This window comes from Mirounga angustirostris, unplaced genomic scaffold, assembly GCF_029215605.1.
Source record: "Mirounga angustirostris isolate CCGP_5_RB_7025 unplaced genomic scaffold, mMirAng1.0.hap1 SCAF_16, whole genome shotgun sequence".
Classification (NCBI taxonomy): domain Eukaryota; kingdom Metazoa; phylum Chordata; class Mammalia; order Carnivora; family Phocidae; genus Mirounga; species Mirounga angustirostris.
Window position 1 is genome coordinate 45262377 of NW_026991724.1, and position 16892 is coordinate 45279268.

A 16892-nucleotide genomic window follows, 5' to 3' on the forward strand; every position below is an offset into this window, starting at 1 on the left:
ATGAGGCGTGCCTGGGTGGCTCAATTGGTTAAGTAGCTGCCTTCAGCTCAGGTCATGATCTCAGGGTCTTGGGATTGAGCCCCACTGAGCAGGGAGCCTGCTTCTCCCTCTGCCCCTCCCCCCCACTCGTGTGCCCTCTCTCTCTCACAATCTTAATTTATTTGTGAGAGAGAGCAAGCTAGCACAAGCAGAGGGAGTGGGAGGCAGAGGGAGAAGCAGGCTTCCCGCTGAGCAAGGAGGCTGAAGCAGGACTCGATCCCAGAACCCTGGGATCATGACCCGAGCCAAAGGCAGACACTTAACTGACTGAGCCACCCTGGCATCCCTAAATAAACAAAATCTTAAAAAATAAATGAAAATGACACAAAGAAATGGAAAGACATTCTATGCTCATGGATTGAAAGAATTAATACTGTTAAAATGTCTATACTACCCAAAGCAATCTACAGATTAATGAAATCCCTATCAAACATTTTTTCACAGAACTTGAAAAAACAACCCTAAAATTTGTCTGAAATCAGAAAAAACCTGAACAGCCAAAGGAATCCTGAAAAAGAAAAACAAAACTGGAGGTACTGCAAATTCCAGACTTCAAGTTATATTACAAAGCTGTAGCAACCAAAACAGTATGGTACTGGCACAAAAAAAGATACATAGATCAATGAAACAGAATAGAAACCCCAGAAATAAACCCACAATAATATGGTCAATTGATCTTTGACAAAGCAAGCAGGAAAAAGACAGTCTCTTCAATAAATGGTGCTGGGAAACCTGGACAGCTGCATGCAAAAGAATGAAACTGGATCACCTTCTTCCACCATAAACAAAAATAAACTAAAAATGAGTTAAAGACCTAAATGTGAGACCTAAAACATAAAAATCCTTGAAGAGAGCATAGGCAGTAATCTCTCTGACATTGGCCATAGCAACATTTTTCTAGATATGTCTCCTGAGGGAAGGGAAATAAAAGCAAAATAAACTACTGAGACTACATCAGAATACAAAGTTTCTGTATAGCAAAGGAAATGATCAACAAAACTAAAAGGTAACCAACTGAGTGGGAGAAGATATTTGCAAATGACGTATCTGATAAAGGGTTAGTATCCAAAATATATAAAGAACTTCTATGACTCAACAGCCAAAAAACAAATAATCCAATTAACAAATGAGCAGAAGTCATGAATAAACATTTTTCCAAAGAAGACATGCAGATAGCCAGCAGACACATGAAAAGATGCTCAACATCACTCATCATCCAGGGAAATGCAAATCAAAACAATAATGAGATACAGGCTCACACTTGTCAGAATGGCTAAAATCAACAACACAAGAAACAACAGGTGTTGGTGAGGATGTGGAGAAATAGGAACCCCCTTGTACTGTTGGTGGGAATGCAATGCAATGCAAATATTGCCATTTGCAATGACATGGATGGAGCTGGAGAGTATAATGCTAACCAAAATAAGTCAGAGAAAGACAAATTCCATATGATTTCACTCATTTGTGGAATTTAAGAAACAAAACAAATAAGGAAAGGAAAATAAAGAGAGAGAGAGACAAACCAAGAAACAGACTCTTAACTATAGGAAACAAACTGATGGTTACCAGAGGGGAGGTGGGTGGGGGGAAGGGAGAAATAGGTGATGGGGATTAGAAAGTACTTTTATCATGATGAAAATAAAATAAAATAAAATGATAAAATAGAAAGATTTTGTTCTGAGTACCTGTTTCTTCTGGGTATATACCCAGAAGTGGATTTGCTGGATAATACGGTAACTGCAAGTTTCATTTTATAGGAACTGCCAAATTATTTTCCATAGTAACTGCACCATTTTACATTGCCACCAGCAATGTATGAAGATCCCCAATTTTCCATGTCCTTGCCAACACTTGTTACTTTCCTTTTTTATTTGTTTATTATAGGTATCCTAATGGGTGTGAAGTTGTATCTTATTGTGGTTTTGATTTGCATTTCCTTAATAACCAATGATGATGAACATTTTTTTATGTGTTTCTTAGCCATTCTTTGGAGAAATGTCTGCTCAAGAACTTGGCCCTTACTTACTTACTTACTTACTTACTTACTTACTTACTTTATTTATTTATTTATTTATTTATTTATTTATTTATTTGGTGATAGGAACAAAGTTTATTTAACACTCATGGGCAGTCTCAGGGAACTACAAAATGAGTTGGAAGGCAAGAAGTTTTTATAAGATAAAGAATAAAGAAGAGGGAAGAGACAAATAGAAAATATCTGATTGGCTGGGGCCACATAGTCAACCTTGTTGGGAGTGAGAAGGCCCAGAGTTGGCTTGGCATTTGAGGATTAGCTGACTGGATTGCATTTCTGGTCAAATAGAGTATTTACAGGGACACAAAAGTTATCTAAGTTTTAGTTTGCTGATATGGCACCCCAGGCAGGTACAGCTCCATCTTGGCTTAGACTACTGATTTATTATGAAAGGACGTAACTCAGGAACAGTCAGAAGGAAGGGATGCATAGAGCAGGGTATGAGAAAAGGGCCTGGAGCTTCCATGCTCTGAGCACCAGTCTTCCCAAATCTCCATGGATTCACCAACCCAGAAGCTCTCTGAACCCCATCTGTTTGGGTTTTCATGGAGGCTTCATTAATAGGACCAGTTGATTAAATCATTGGCCACTGGTGACTGATTCAACCTCAATCTTTGCCCCCCCACCTTTTTTTTTAGTAGGCTCTATGCCCAACATGGGGCTTGAACTCAGGACCCAGAGATTAAGAGTCACATGACCTAACCTACTGAGCCAGCTAGGCACCGCTGCCCACTTTTAAATTGTATCATTATTTTGTTCTAAGTTGTAGTAATCCTTTATATATTCAGTATACTAAACCCTTATCAGATATATGATTTGCCAATATTTTGTACCACTCTATATATTGTCATTTCACTTTCTTGATAATATCCTTTTTTGCACATTCAGTTTTTAATTTTTATGAAGTTCGATGTATCTAAATTTTGTATTGCTCATACTTTTGGTGTCAAATCTAAGAATCTATTGCCAAATAGGTCATGCATATATTCCTGTTTTTTGCTAATAACTTTTTAACTTTTGTTCTTACATTTAAAGTTTAGAAATCTAAATTAATATTAGTTTCAAGAGTAGAATTTAGTGATTCATCACTTCATATAACACCCAGTGCTCATCACAAGTGCCCTAAGGTCTTCTTAAATTTTGTGGTCTCACAGACCTATACCTCTGAAACAAATAATACATTATATGTTAAAAAAAAAAAAAAGGAAGATAGTAGGAAGGGTAAAATGAAGGGGGGAATCGGAGGGGGAGATGAACCAGGAGAGACCATGGACTCTGAGAAACAAACTGAGGGTTCTAAAGGGGAGGGGGGTGGGGGCATGGGTTAGCCTGGTGATGGGTATTAAAGAGGGCATGTTCTGCATGGAGCACTGGGTGATATGCACAAACAATGAATCATGGAATACTACATCAAAAACTAATGATGTAATGTATGGGGATTAACATAACATAATAAAATAAAATTTTTTTTTAAAGTTATTAATTTCTATAGATCTAAATAAAATAGCTTTGAAATGTATTAAGCAAACTTTGATGGAAATACCTGGAGAAAAGTTTTTGTTTTTGTTTTCAAGATTTTATTTTTTATTTTTATTTATTTATTTGAGAGAGAGAGAATGAGAGACAGAGAGCACGAGAGAGAAGAGGATCAGAGGGAGAAGACCCCCCGCTGAGCAGGGAGCCCAATGTGGGACTCGATCCCGGGACTCCAGGATCATGACCTGAGCTGAAGGCAGTCGCTTAACCAACTGAGCCACCCAGGCGCCCTGGAGAAAAGTTTCTTAACATGATCATAAATTTATTTATTATAACCACTTACAGAAATGGAAGTGCTAAGTTTTTAAAGATAATTAAGGCTAATTTCTTCTGCTGGGGTGAATACAATGGTGTTTGTTCTATTAATATTACTTACACCTATATTTACATTACAAATCTAATTTTACATGTGTTAAGCATATAATATAAATTAAATAAAAAACAATCAATACAAAACAAGAGAATGATGAGGTAACTAGAAAAACATCAGTTTGCAAACTTTTGTGTTAATTTTGGTATAATATTGTTAAAATATACATATACACATGTTAAACACTTGCTTTTTAAGATAACATGAAAATTCACAGAACTTGATTAGATTCAAAACTAAATTTTATGAATTAAAATGGAAGAAATCACAAAATATATTGACTATAAAGCTATAAAATAAAAAAACTAAACACTAGGAGATTCTAAAAATGAACTCATCCATCTAGCCATTTGTAGAAATAGTAATTCTTGGCTAAAGGAGAAAATAAAAATAAAAATAAAAATTATAACTGACTTGACTTTCAGAAGAAAAAAGGAAAAGGGTTAAAAAAAGCCTTAAGTATGATTAAATAAGCTTCAAAAAGCAATAAAAATTAGCTTCAAGAGGTTAGTAATTAACAGAAAATAATAAAACATAAAATAAAAAGACACATTGAAAATGTGATTAAAAGAATAAAGTTTTTTTAATTAAAAAAATAGAAAAATAATTGGCAAGAATATTCAGAAAGAGACATAGCTATGGGCACGGAGGAGATTAAGTAATTATGCAATTTAGTTCTAGCAAAAGAGATTCCTCAAGATGTCTGTGTTGTGTCCAGATAGAACAGCATACTTCAGATTGTAGGTTTACATCTGTCAGTGGGTGTTAACAAGCATTTTCTTTGCATTTGTTTTGCTTATTTGGTAATTTTCTTCTATGGTTAGTTTAAATTTTTTTTTAAGTTTATTTATTTCTTTATTTATTTATTTTTGTAATCTCTACACCCAACATGGGCCCGAACTCATGACCCTGAGATCAAGAGTCACATGCTCAGGCGCCTGGGTGGCTCAGTTGGTTAAGCGACTGCCTTCGGCTCAGGTCATGATCCTGGAGTCCCGGGATCGAGTCCCGCATCGGGCTCCCTGCTCGGCAGGGAGTCTGCTTCTCCCTCTGACCCTCCTCCCTCTCATGCTCTCTGTCTCTCATGCTCTCTGTCTCAAATAAATAAATAAAATCTTTAAAAAAAAAAGAGTCACATGCTCCACCGACTAAGCCAGTCAGATGCCCCGTGTCTTGTTTAAATTATATAAGGCATAGATGTTAATAGTATGTTAGGTATTATAATGTGTAACTTTTTTTTTTCTGGCATTTATGTGAAGTATTGTTTGCTGTGCTATAGACCATAAACATCTAAACATTTTTTATTTTTTTGTAAATAGGTTCCATATCCAACATGGGGCTTAAACTCATGACCCTGAGATCAAGAGTCATATGCTCTACAGACTGAGCCATGCAGGCACCCCTAAACTTTTTTTTAAGGATTTTTATTTTTTAAAAAGATTTTATTTATTTATTTAGTTAGTTAGTTAGTTATAGCAGGGGGAGGCACAGAGGTAAAGGGAGAGAGAATCCCAAACAGACTCTGTGCTGAGTGCATGGAATGCAATGTGGGGCTTGACTTGGGACTCAATCCTATGACCCTGAAATCATGACCTGAGCCAAAACCAAGAGTCGGACGCTTAACCGAATGAGCCACCCAGGCACCCTTAAAGATTTTTATTTTTATAAGTAATCTCTACACCCAAGGTGGGGCTCAAACTCACAACCCAAGAGTTGCATACTGAGCCAGCCAGGCACCCCAAGACCATAAACATCTAGAAACAATGCACTTAAAATGAAAAGTAAAGTGTTTTACTTCCACTTGAGTTTGAATATTTTCCACCAAAAAATAACCAAATAGGGGCACCTGGGTGGCTCAGTTGTTAAGCGTCTGCCTTCGGCTCAGGTCATGATCCCAGGGTCCTGGGATCGAGCCCTGCGTCGGGCTCCCAGCTCCGCAGGGAGCCTGTTTCTCCTTCTCCCACTCCCCCTGCTGTGTTCCCTCTCTCGCTGTGTCTCTCTCTGTCAAATAAATAAATACAATCTTAAAAAAAAAATAACCAAATAAATCAGTGAGAAGAGTGGCATTATTTTATAATCTCTTTAATCATAAGTGTAACAGAATACAGCTGATATTTTATATGTGCTCTTGCATTTATTTATTTATTTATTTATTTATTTACTTATTTATTTATTAAGAGGGGGGTGGCGAGACGGGCAGAAGGAGAGAATCACAAGCATGCTCCACACCCAGCATGGAGCCTGACATGGGGCTTGATCTCAGAACCCTGAGATTATGACCTGAGCCAAAATCAAGAGTTGGACACTCAACCTACTGAGCCACCCAGGCATCCCAGTGTGCTCTTGCATTTAATCTGCCAAGATAAAGAAAATCTGGACTCACACATCCAGAATTTAAAAATGAAGAAGTATTCTAATGGCCTTTTCAGGTATTTGTCAGTATTATTGACACTACACCAAAAATCAACAAGTGGTAACTTCTTAAATGTTCCTGTAATGTGGAATCTGACCTTTATCTCTCTAAGATTGGTATTCATTTTAAATTTTTTTTTTTTTGCAGTTTTTTTTTTAAGTAAACTCTATCCCCAAGGTTGGGCTCGAACTCACAACTCCGAGATCAAGAGCTGCATGCTCCACCAACCAAGCAAGCCAGGCACCTCTAGCTTCTCTTAAATTAAAATCCATTTGTCGGGGCGCCTGGGTGGCTCAGTCGTTAAGCGTCTGCCTTTGGCTCAGGTCATGATCCCAGGGTCCTGGGATCAAGCCCCGCGTCAGGCTCCCTGCTCAGCGGGAAGCCTGCTTCTCCCTCTCCCACTCCCCCTGCTTGTGTTCCCTCTCTCGCTATGTCTCTCTCTTTCAAAAAAAAAAAAAAAAAAAAAATCCATTTGTCTATCTTATACTTTAATATCACCACAGATGATCTTGTAGCATCACACAGTAATCATTTAGAAAATACTGGTTCAATGAGTTAGGCAGACCTTCCAAATGTTGACATATTTCATTATATGGTATTACAAAATCACATTCATTAATATCATTAGTAATCTCATCACAAAAGACTAAGTATTAGAAAGCTATCAAGTTCATGGTGACAGACACTGTTTTTTTATAAATATTTATTTATTTGACAGAGAGAGAGAGAGAGCGAACACAAGCAGGCAGAGCGGCAGGCAGATGGAGAGGGAGAAGCAGACTCCCCACTGAGCAGGGAGCCTGATGCGGGGCTCGATCCCAGGACCCTGGGATCATGACCCGAGCCGAAGGCAGCCGCTTAACAGTGGCTAATTTTTTTGCTAATTAATTAACAAAAATTACTACCAGTTTTCTTTACTGTCAGGTTTTATAAATCACTTCATTTTTGACAAAATGTTTAGCAGATATACCGGTCTTCATCTTCTTATTCAAAATTTGTCAGTTACTCTTTCAAATAAAATTGGTGCCCATAAAAAGGTGGCTAGTTCAGCTCACAACTCAAACAATCATAAAAGTGCATTTCCTGGAAACAACTTGATATTTCGGCATGAATAAAAACTTTATGTGCCTTTCTCTCTTCATCACATAAAATACTTAGAAGATGAATATATATAGAAATTTTAATATCCTGGTTGTAACATTATAGTTTTGCAAGACATTACCATTGGGGTAAACTGGGCAAAGAGCTCATGGGATCTCTCTACATAATTTCTTACAAATGCATGTAAATCTAAAATTATCTCAAAATAAAAAGTATAATTTAAAATTTTTGTACTCAGGGTCAAGTTCAACAAAACTAATTTTAACTGTTTTATGAAGAACATTCTTAAGTGGAACTAGCAAGTTTTTACCACAAGTGTGTGGTGGTAAAGAACACAAGAACTATAGTACAGTTTGATAACACTGTCCTGATTCAAGCTAAAGGCCCAGCAGTTTCCCCACCATTGCTTTTTGCACAATTAGTGCAAATTTCAGCACAAGAGAAAAAAGCAAATCAGGTCTTAGTGTTATAATGAAATTTGTTTTAACCACGTATATCACCCGAAAGGGCCCCCAAACATCCTCTGACCACACTTAGAGAACCACTGATCCATAATAAGTTAAAACAGAATAGTTACTGTCACCCCTTTCTTTTACTTTTTTTTTTTTTTAAGCAATCTCTACATCCAACATGGGGCTCAAACTCACAATCCCAAGATCAGGAGTCCCATGCTCTACCTGACTAAGCCGGCCAGGTGCCCCTGCCACCCCCTTTTGAAACAGATTTCAGTGGTGACCATAACAGGCTTATGGATTTGAAGTGATATTATTTCATACTGTTCATCATCTTTTCTCCAAATTTTTCTTCATGCAGTATAGTCTATTACTTAACCATAGGAGTGGTAGGATGGGCAGTGGTTGAGCTCGGGCACTTTTTGTTTGTTTTAAACATCTAGAGCTGTTATCTATCTCAGGATATGAAATATGGGGCACTGGTAGATAGCTAGTCCAGACAGACTGGAAAAAGAAAAATAAAATCAGGGCGCCTGGGTGGCTCAGTTGGTTGGGCGACTGCCTTCGGCTCGGGTCATGATCCTGGAGTCCCGGGATCAAGTCCTGCATCGGGCTCCCTGCTCAGCGAGGAGCCTGCTTCTCCCTCTGACCCTCCCCCCTCTCATGTACTCTCTCTCTCTCTCTCTCTCATTCTCTCTCTCTCAAATAAATAAATAAATCTTTAAAAAAAAAAAAAAAGAAAACCGTAAGATTTTGAAGATTCACATATATGAACACCATCCAGTGCTTGCCTCCTAATCAGCTTCCAGACTTGCACACAGGTTTTAATGCTAGGCCCAAGTGGAGAACTCAGGTGGCCTGTTCCAATTCTGTCTTCTGAGAGGTTCTAAGCAGAGGATCTAATGCAGATTTAAGAATCAGTACAGGTGGACACTGGGTAGGGCCAAAGTGTAGGGCATCTTTCTACCATTTCCGGTCTCTGTTTGGTTGCTGTTCTATATAAATGCCTCCCCGGGTTTGAGTCTCTTTGAATCTGTTTGAATCTTCAGATATCAGCAATGCTTTATTTTTTGTTGTTGAGAATTTTAAATAATTTAAGGCAAGATCTTTTGGATTTACAGACTGATTACAATGAAAACTGAAATATTTCTTCTTAAAGTTAAAAAAAAAACAGTAAAAAAGATACATGTTTACTTTTGGAATCCTTATTTTTGTGACATCATTTTATGGAAAAGAGTAATTCAATTCTAAGATGCAAAGAGATTAAAACTCTCAAAAGTATTTTTCTATTGAGAAGGAGAAATAGCAGGCCAGGATTTACCATGGGAAGGAATGAGAAGGGCAAGCCACACCAGCAGCTCCATCTAGGATAATATTCCATAATTCTTCACCAGGTTCTTCTCACTCCACTGAAACTTGGATTTTGAACGAAAACTAAGACTCCTACACATTGGGGTGCCTGGCTGGCTCAGTCACTAGCGCATGTGACTCAATCTCAGGGTTGTGAGTTCAAGCCCCATGTTGGGCATGGAGCCTACTTAAAATAAAAAATTAAATTCAATTAAAAAGACCTCTGTACCTCATATTATCTGAGCTAGTGATTTCCTAACTCTAACTTTGGATATTGAGACTTTGGAACCTATGTTTATTTTTTCCCTCAGTTGAGAGCCAATGACCCAAACACTGAATCTTGTACTTGCTATTTTCATAATAACTTGAAATCCTGCTTCCTCACTTTCTAAATACTCATATACAAGTGAGTTTTTCTATTTTTATATGGTTCTATTCTAGGTATCTGTCCACAGATAAAAAGACATGTTATTATACAGTCCTTAATATCCCACCATTCCTCAAAATTCTACTTTCCAAATAAAACTCAGAATCATTTAGTCAACTTCTGTGAAAAAAAATTGGGCCTTGGCTCAGAATTATACATGAATCTGTGGGACACCACCATTCTCAAAAAGAGAGTATTCCAAACCAGAAAAATCATATATTTTACAATGGTTGGAAAGATTTAAACCAAAGAATTACCTGTGGGATGTAGTATGGTAATTCAAAGAAGAATAGAAAGTAATTTCATTTTCTATTTCTGTATATGTGTGTTTTCTTCATGAAAGCATAGAATACGTTTCTAGTCTAAATACACCAGTAAATAAAAATATCTTTAGTATGGATTCAACTTGGAAACCAGAGAGGGTCCCAGGAAACAAGCAAAAATGGATACTTCTTCCCAAAACCTAGAGCTAGGATAGTCACAGTCTTTCTCACCAGTCAGCTCTTTGCATAATAAAACCTTCTTCTACCCATGCACCATCTCTGATCCCATGTATTCACCCTTTCCCAAACTCTCCCTGAAGCTGACTCTGCTGGGTCATGCTCTGGGAAACCAAGATTAAGTCGGCCATGGTTTCTGTCAAGTCTCTTGTTCTCAGAAGGTAAGGCAGACATTAAGAGATGAGCTCTAGTGTTGCTGTTTCTCTAACATCCAGGCTACTGTATAAGGAGTGTCCAAGTATTCTTGGGAAATGACATTAGAAGAGCCTCCATTCCCTAATTTCAACCTACTTAAAAGTACCCCTTCCATCACGTTACCTGACAGATCTTCCACAACCCACCAACCCCATCAGGGAATGCCAAGCTCCTGAAAATGAGCCAGCAGTTCTCCTTCATGTGGACTGGAGATGTGGACTCTTACCATGAGGCTCGTGAACACTCCTGTCACACATAAGATGTCTCCACCTTGGTGTCTGGCAATGGCTGACTTACTACTAAAGCCACAGCCCTAGGTGTGACTTTTGGCATCTCACGACGTATGAGTCTTGGTTAAAGATTCCACTACACTCGTACATACAAGGTTTCTATCCTGAGTGTGTCCTCTGATGTCTGATGAGGTTTGATTTCCGACTAAAGCCTCGCCCACACTTCCTACAAATATAAGGCTTCTCTCCCGAATGTATCCTCTGATGTCTAATAAGGTGTGACTGCCGGCTAAAGCCTTGCCCACACTCCCTGCACACGTGAGGCTTCCCCCCTGAGTGTGCCTTCTGGTGTGTGACGAGAGTTAACTTATCACAAAAGCCTTGCCCACACTCCCTGCACTCAAAGGGTATGCTACCTGAGTGTGCCCTCCTGTGCCTAAATAGGTTTGGCTTCTGGCTAAACCTTCTACCACACTCCCTGCATACGAAAGGCTTTTCCCCTGAATGTGTTCTCTGGTGTGAAATGAGGGTTGACTTATCATTAAAGCCTCGCCCACACTCCCTGCATACAAATGGCTTTTCCCCTGAGTGTGTCCTCTGGTGTGTGATAAGGGTTGATTTCCTGGTAAAGCCCCTCCCACATTCCCTGCACACAAATGGCTTCTCCCCTGTGTGTGACCTCTGGTGTTTGCTGAGGTTTGACTTCAGGCTAAAGCACTGCCCACACTCCAGGCATACATAAGGTTTAACCCCTGAGTGTGTCCTCTGGTGTGTCTTGAGGTTTGATTTCCAGCTAAAATGGCGCCCACATTCTGTGCATACATAAGGCTTCTCTCCTGTGTGTGTCCTTAAGTGCCTAATGAGGTGTGACTTCTGGCTAAAGCTTTGCTCACACTCCCTGCACACATAGGGCTTCTCTCCCGAATGTGTCCTCTTATGTCTGATGAGATGTGAATGCTGGCGAAAGCCATGCCCACACTCCCTGCAAACATAAGGCTTCTCCCCCGAGTGTGCCCTCTGGTGTGTGATAAGGTTTGACTTCAGGCTAAAGCTCTGCCCACATTCCTTGCACAGATATGGCTTGACCCCTGAATGTGTCCTCTGGTGTGTGAAGAGGTTTGACTTCCAAGTAAAGCCTCGTCCACACTCCTTGCACACATAAGGTTTCTCCCCTGAGTGTGTCCTCTGGTGTGTGATGAGGTTTGACTTCCAGGTAAAGCCTCGTCCACATTCCTTGCACACATAAGGCTTGTCCCCAGAGGGTGTCCTCTGGTTTTTGATGAGGGCTGACATATTGCTAAAGCTCCGTCCCCACTCGGAGTACATGTAAGGTGTCTCCCCTGCGTGCATCTTCTGGAGGCTGAGCAGGTTTGACTCCCTCATAAAGCCTAGCCCAAACTCCCCATATTTGATTGCTCCAAATCCTGAGACTTCTACACCATGCAACACTTTGTCTGTTCCCCCAAGGTCTGTCCTCTGGTCTCGGCTGGGCCCTGTGTCCACCGCTGTGTTGTCTTGCTTGGACCTTACTGGCTGTTCTTGCCGTGGGCTGGACAACGCCTCTGAAGTGCCTCTTTTGCTTACTCTCCCCAACAAGGGCTTGGAGTCTTCTTCTGTCTCTTGAATTTCTGCTTTGTCACTCCAGCAGGTTTGATCAAAGAGTTGCTTCTGCTGCTGGTTTTGATCTTCTGGATAGTGCTTCCCCAGGGGGAGATGGTTTCCTGCACATAAACTTGAGAAGAGCTGAGGAAGGTGACTGAACCACACATGCTGGCTGAGGCCTTGCTGACTAGCGAATGCCAGTGGGCAGTGGGGACAAGGTTGAATGTTTAGCTTTGATCCTGCTGAAGAAAGAATATTTTGAATCAGAGTAGCCACAAGTAGGGTGGCCGGGGCCATTTTGCTTTGCCCATTGGTCGTTTGTAATATGTTTATATCACAATCTGTCTCCCACTCAGACATCCTTGCATCTATAAGAAGAGCCTATTTTTCATTTTACTTTATACACTACATTTTTAATCACAGGAGTTAGCAAACTTGTCAGGTAGGCCGAATTCAGCCTGCAACTTGTTTTTGTATGGCCCACCAGCTAAAAATGGATTTTACCTTTCTAAGGATTCAAAGAAAGAAAGAGAAATAAATAAATAAGCAAACAAACAAATAAACCAATGAGGCAATAGACTGCATGTGACCTGGGAAGCTTAAAATATTTACTGGGTGGCCCCTTACAGAAGAAGTTTTTGGCCCCTTGTCCTACTGCAATGTAGAAAACTCTGGAGCGCCTGGGTGGCTCAGTCGTTAACTGTCTGCCTTTGGCTCAGGTCATGATCCCAGGGTCCTGAGATTGAGCCCCGCATTGGGCTCCCAGCTCCACGGGGAGCCTGCTTCTCCATCTCCCACTCCCCCTGCTTGTGTTCCCTCTCTCGCTGTGTCTCTGTCAAATAAATAATTAAATCTTAAAAAAAAAAAATGTAGAAAACTCATACCAAAAACTTACTTTCACAATACTTGACAGAGTAAATAGTTTACTTCCAGAAATCAATCAACACATATAATACATTGAGAAGTATTTATTCATGAAAAACACTGAACTCTGGATAAGGAAAGTGGGAATCTGGAGCATGATTGCCTGGAGTTGCTCTCACCCTTCCAATCTCCCAGCTTGGGTATTATGGTAGTTATACTAGGTCAGGTCATAAAACCATCAGTTCTGTTGCTGCTACAGGGACAGTCACCTGATTTGAGTGGAAGGTGAAAAACCAATGCTGGGTGGAACTGTCAATAAATGTGATCTAGGTGGTAAGCGAACAGGGAAGGCCACCAGTGACTGCTATCTGAGGTTGCAGTCTTTCTTGGTTGGGACCAAAAGAAGAAGAACAAGAAGAAGAAGAAAAAAGACTGGTAGACCATCCAGAAATGCAGCAGGGGAAAACCTGAAAGTAAGAGAGCCAGGGAGGGGCTTGATAAACTCTCCACACAGCCCTGGCTGACTGGAAGGCTGTTTGCAAAAGCAGGGGGGATGGCTGGGGCCCAAGCTATGCACATAACCCTGCCTGACACAGAGACTATAACCAGGTACAGAGGAAAAATTAGAGGGATCAGTGGAAAGTAAAAAGCCAGACAAGACTTGGAAACTATCTGAACTTTGAATGAGCTCCCAACCCACCCATTTATCCACTGGCAGAGGCAGGGAGCCTTACTGGTTCAAAGTCTTTGAACACAACCTATTGCCAATTGTTGCAGATCACTAAGCCCTGCAGACATAAGGCTGAAATCAGGAAGCCAGGATTAAAAATAAACACAAGAATACAATAACAAATCAAGTGGAAACATCACCTTCACAGAGAAAACTTTTTCCACATATTTAGTCTAGAAAAGTTACTAAAACTGGCAACAACAATATCTAGGCAGGAAACATCATCAGCTCTCAGAGGGGCTAAAACATACTAAAATATCCAGTTTCCAAAGAAACAGGAAAAGAGTGACCCATACTGAGGAAAAAATGCAGACAACAGAAACTGTTGCTCGGTGGCCCAGATGTTGATTTACAGGGGGAAAGAAAGAGTTCAAAGCTGATATTATGAATATATTTAAAGAACTAAAGGAAACAACATGTAAAAACTTAAAGTATGGTAACTTAAGAAATAGAAAAATCTCAATAAAGAATAAAAATTACTAGGGGCGCCTGGGTGGCTCAGTCATTAAGTGTCTGCCTTCGGCTCAGGTCATGATCCCAGGGTCCTAGGATCGAGCCCCGCATCAGGCTCCCTGCATAGTGGGGAGCCTGCTTCTCCCTCTCCCTCTGCCTACCCCCTCCTCATGTTCTCTCTCTCTCTCAAATAAATAAATAAAAATCTTAAAAAAAAAAAAAGAATAAAAATTACTAAAAAGAAATAAAAGGAAACTCTGGAATTAAAAAGTAAATTAACTGAAATGACAAAATTACTAGGAAGATACAACAGCATATTTGGACTTGCAACAGAAACAATGAAGTTGAAGATAAATCAACAGAAATTACCTAAACTGAAAAACCAGATGAAAGAAAGATCGAAGTAAAGCAAAGAGCCCCAGAAACCTGTGGGACACCATCGGATAAAACAATCTATGCGTAATGGGAACGCATGAAAGAGAAGACAGAGAAAAGAGCAGAAAAAAAATGTCTGAAGAAATAATAACTAAAAAGTCTGAAATTTGTTGAAAAACATTAGTCTATAAATCCAAGAAGCTCAACAAACTGCAAGAAAACATAAAACATAAAGAGGGTGCCTGGGTGGCTCAGTTGGTTAAGCATCTGCTTCCAGCTCAGGTCATGAACCCAGTGTCTTGGGATCGAGTCCCGCATCGGGCTCCCTGCTCAGTGGGGGGTCTGCTTCTCCCTCTGCCTCTGCCTCTCTCACCACTTGTGCTTGTGCGCAGTGCACTCTCTCTCTCAAATAAAACCTTAAAAAAAATTTTTTTTTAAATCTTTAAAAAAATACTCCAGGGGTGCCTGGGTGGCTCAGTTGGTTGAGCATCTGCCTTCAGCTCGGGTCATAATCCAGGCGTCCTGGAATGGAGCCCCACATCAGGCTTCCTGCCTAGTGGGGAGTCTGCTTCTCCCTCTCTTTTTGCCCCTCCCCCCTCTTGTGTTTTCTCTCTCTCAAATAAAATCTTAAAAAAAAAAAAGAAAGAAAAACATAAAGAGAGACACATCATAGCCAAACTGTTGACTATCAGAAAAAAAGACAAAAGAGAACATCTTGAAAGCAGCAAAAGGAAAATGATTCAACATGCACAGGAGGAAACAATATGGTTAGTGCTAACTTCTCATCAGACAATGGAGTATGGAATGATTTATTCAAGGTGCTGAAATAAAGGTGAAAAGGCTACTAAGGAAGAATTCTATTCTCACGAAACTATCCTTCAGAAATGAAATTGATACAGATATTCACAGATTCACAAGTACTCAGAGAGTATCTGTTGCTAGCAAACACGCCTTATAGGAAATACTAAATAAGTCTGTCAGGCTGAAAAAAATGACACCAGACATTAACTCAAATCCACAGGAACAAATGAGGACCACCAAAACTGGTAAGTATGTGGGTAAATATAAAAGACTACATATGTATATTTTTCTCCATTCTTCTCTTAATTTCTCTGAAATGCGTAAGATTATTATAAAAGGTGGTAACTGTAAATTATGTAGATTATGTTAAATTAGATGCATTTTTAATGCCTAGAGCTGAATTAAGAAAATAACTACAAAAATTATATATATAATAAATAATAATAATTATTATTACTATTATATACACACACACCCAAAAGGTAGGGGAATAAAAAACATGAAGCACATAAAAAATAAGTAGCAAAATGGCAGACTTAAACCATATCAATAATTATTTAAATATGAGCAAACCAAACATTCTAAACAAAAGACAAAAAGGTTTTAGTTACACCACCAAAAGCACAATCCATTTAAAATTTTGTTAAGTTGGACATCACCAAAGTTTAAAACTTTTATGCTTGAAAAGACACCATGAAGAGAATGAAGACAAGCTGCAGACTTGTCCTTTTTCTGTAACTTGACTTTATAGAGTTGAAAGTATGTGAAAACCATGTATCTGATATAGGACTGTATCTAGAGTATATGGAAAACTCTTATAACTCAAAAAGAAGACAAAACAATCCAATTTAAAAATGGACAAAAGAACTGAATAGCTATTTTGTTAAAGAAGATATGCAAAGGGTTACTAAGCACGTAAAAAGATCAACATAGGGCGCCTGGGTGGCTCAGTTGGTTAAGTGTCTGCCTTCAGCTCAGGTCATGATCTTGGGGTCCTGGGATTGAGTCCCGCATAGGGCTCCCTGCTCAGCAGAGAGTCTGCTTCTCCCTCTGCCCCGCCCCCCACTCATGCTCTCTCTCTCTAATAAATAAGTAAAATCTTTAAAAAAGAAAAAGATCAACATCATCAGTCACTAGGGAAATGCAAATTAAAACCACAGTGAAATACCACTACACACCCCACTAGAATGTCTGTAATCAAAATTAGAGACAATTCTAAGTGCTAACAAGGATGTAGAGAAACACACTGCTAATAGAAAATGTAGAAATAGAAAACAGAAATGTAAAATAGAAATACTAATAGAAATGTACAGCCACTTCGGAAAATAATTTTGCAGTTTCTTAAAAAGTTAAATGTAAACATGTCATACAATCCAGAAATTTTACACCTACTTATTGACCCCCAAATGAAAATGTATG

General features: G+C 39.4%; 2 protein-coding genes across 3 annotated transcripts in view; both read right to left on the minus strand.

The window, feature by feature from the left end:
• Positions 1 to 16892, minus strand: part of ZNF527 (zinc finger protein 527) — a 66122-nt gene that overhangs the window by 41030 nt on the left and 8200 nt on the right. The window lies entirely within an intron of this gene.
• Positions 1678 to 16892, minus strand: part of LOC123855614 (zinc finger protein 875-like) — a 34293-nt gene continuing 19078 nt past the window's right edge. Inside the window, exon 5 of one of the 2 annotated variants that reach the window (XM_064581348.1) lies at positions 1678 to 12489. In XM_064581348.1, coding sequence (XP_064437418.1) covers positions 10808 to 12489 — 1682 coding nt within the window. In that variant the 3' untranslated portion in view covers positions 1678 to 10807. Of the gene's footprint in view, positions 12493 to 16892 lie in introns of both variants that reach the window. The other variant, XM_064581347.1, reaches the window with a different exon arrangement.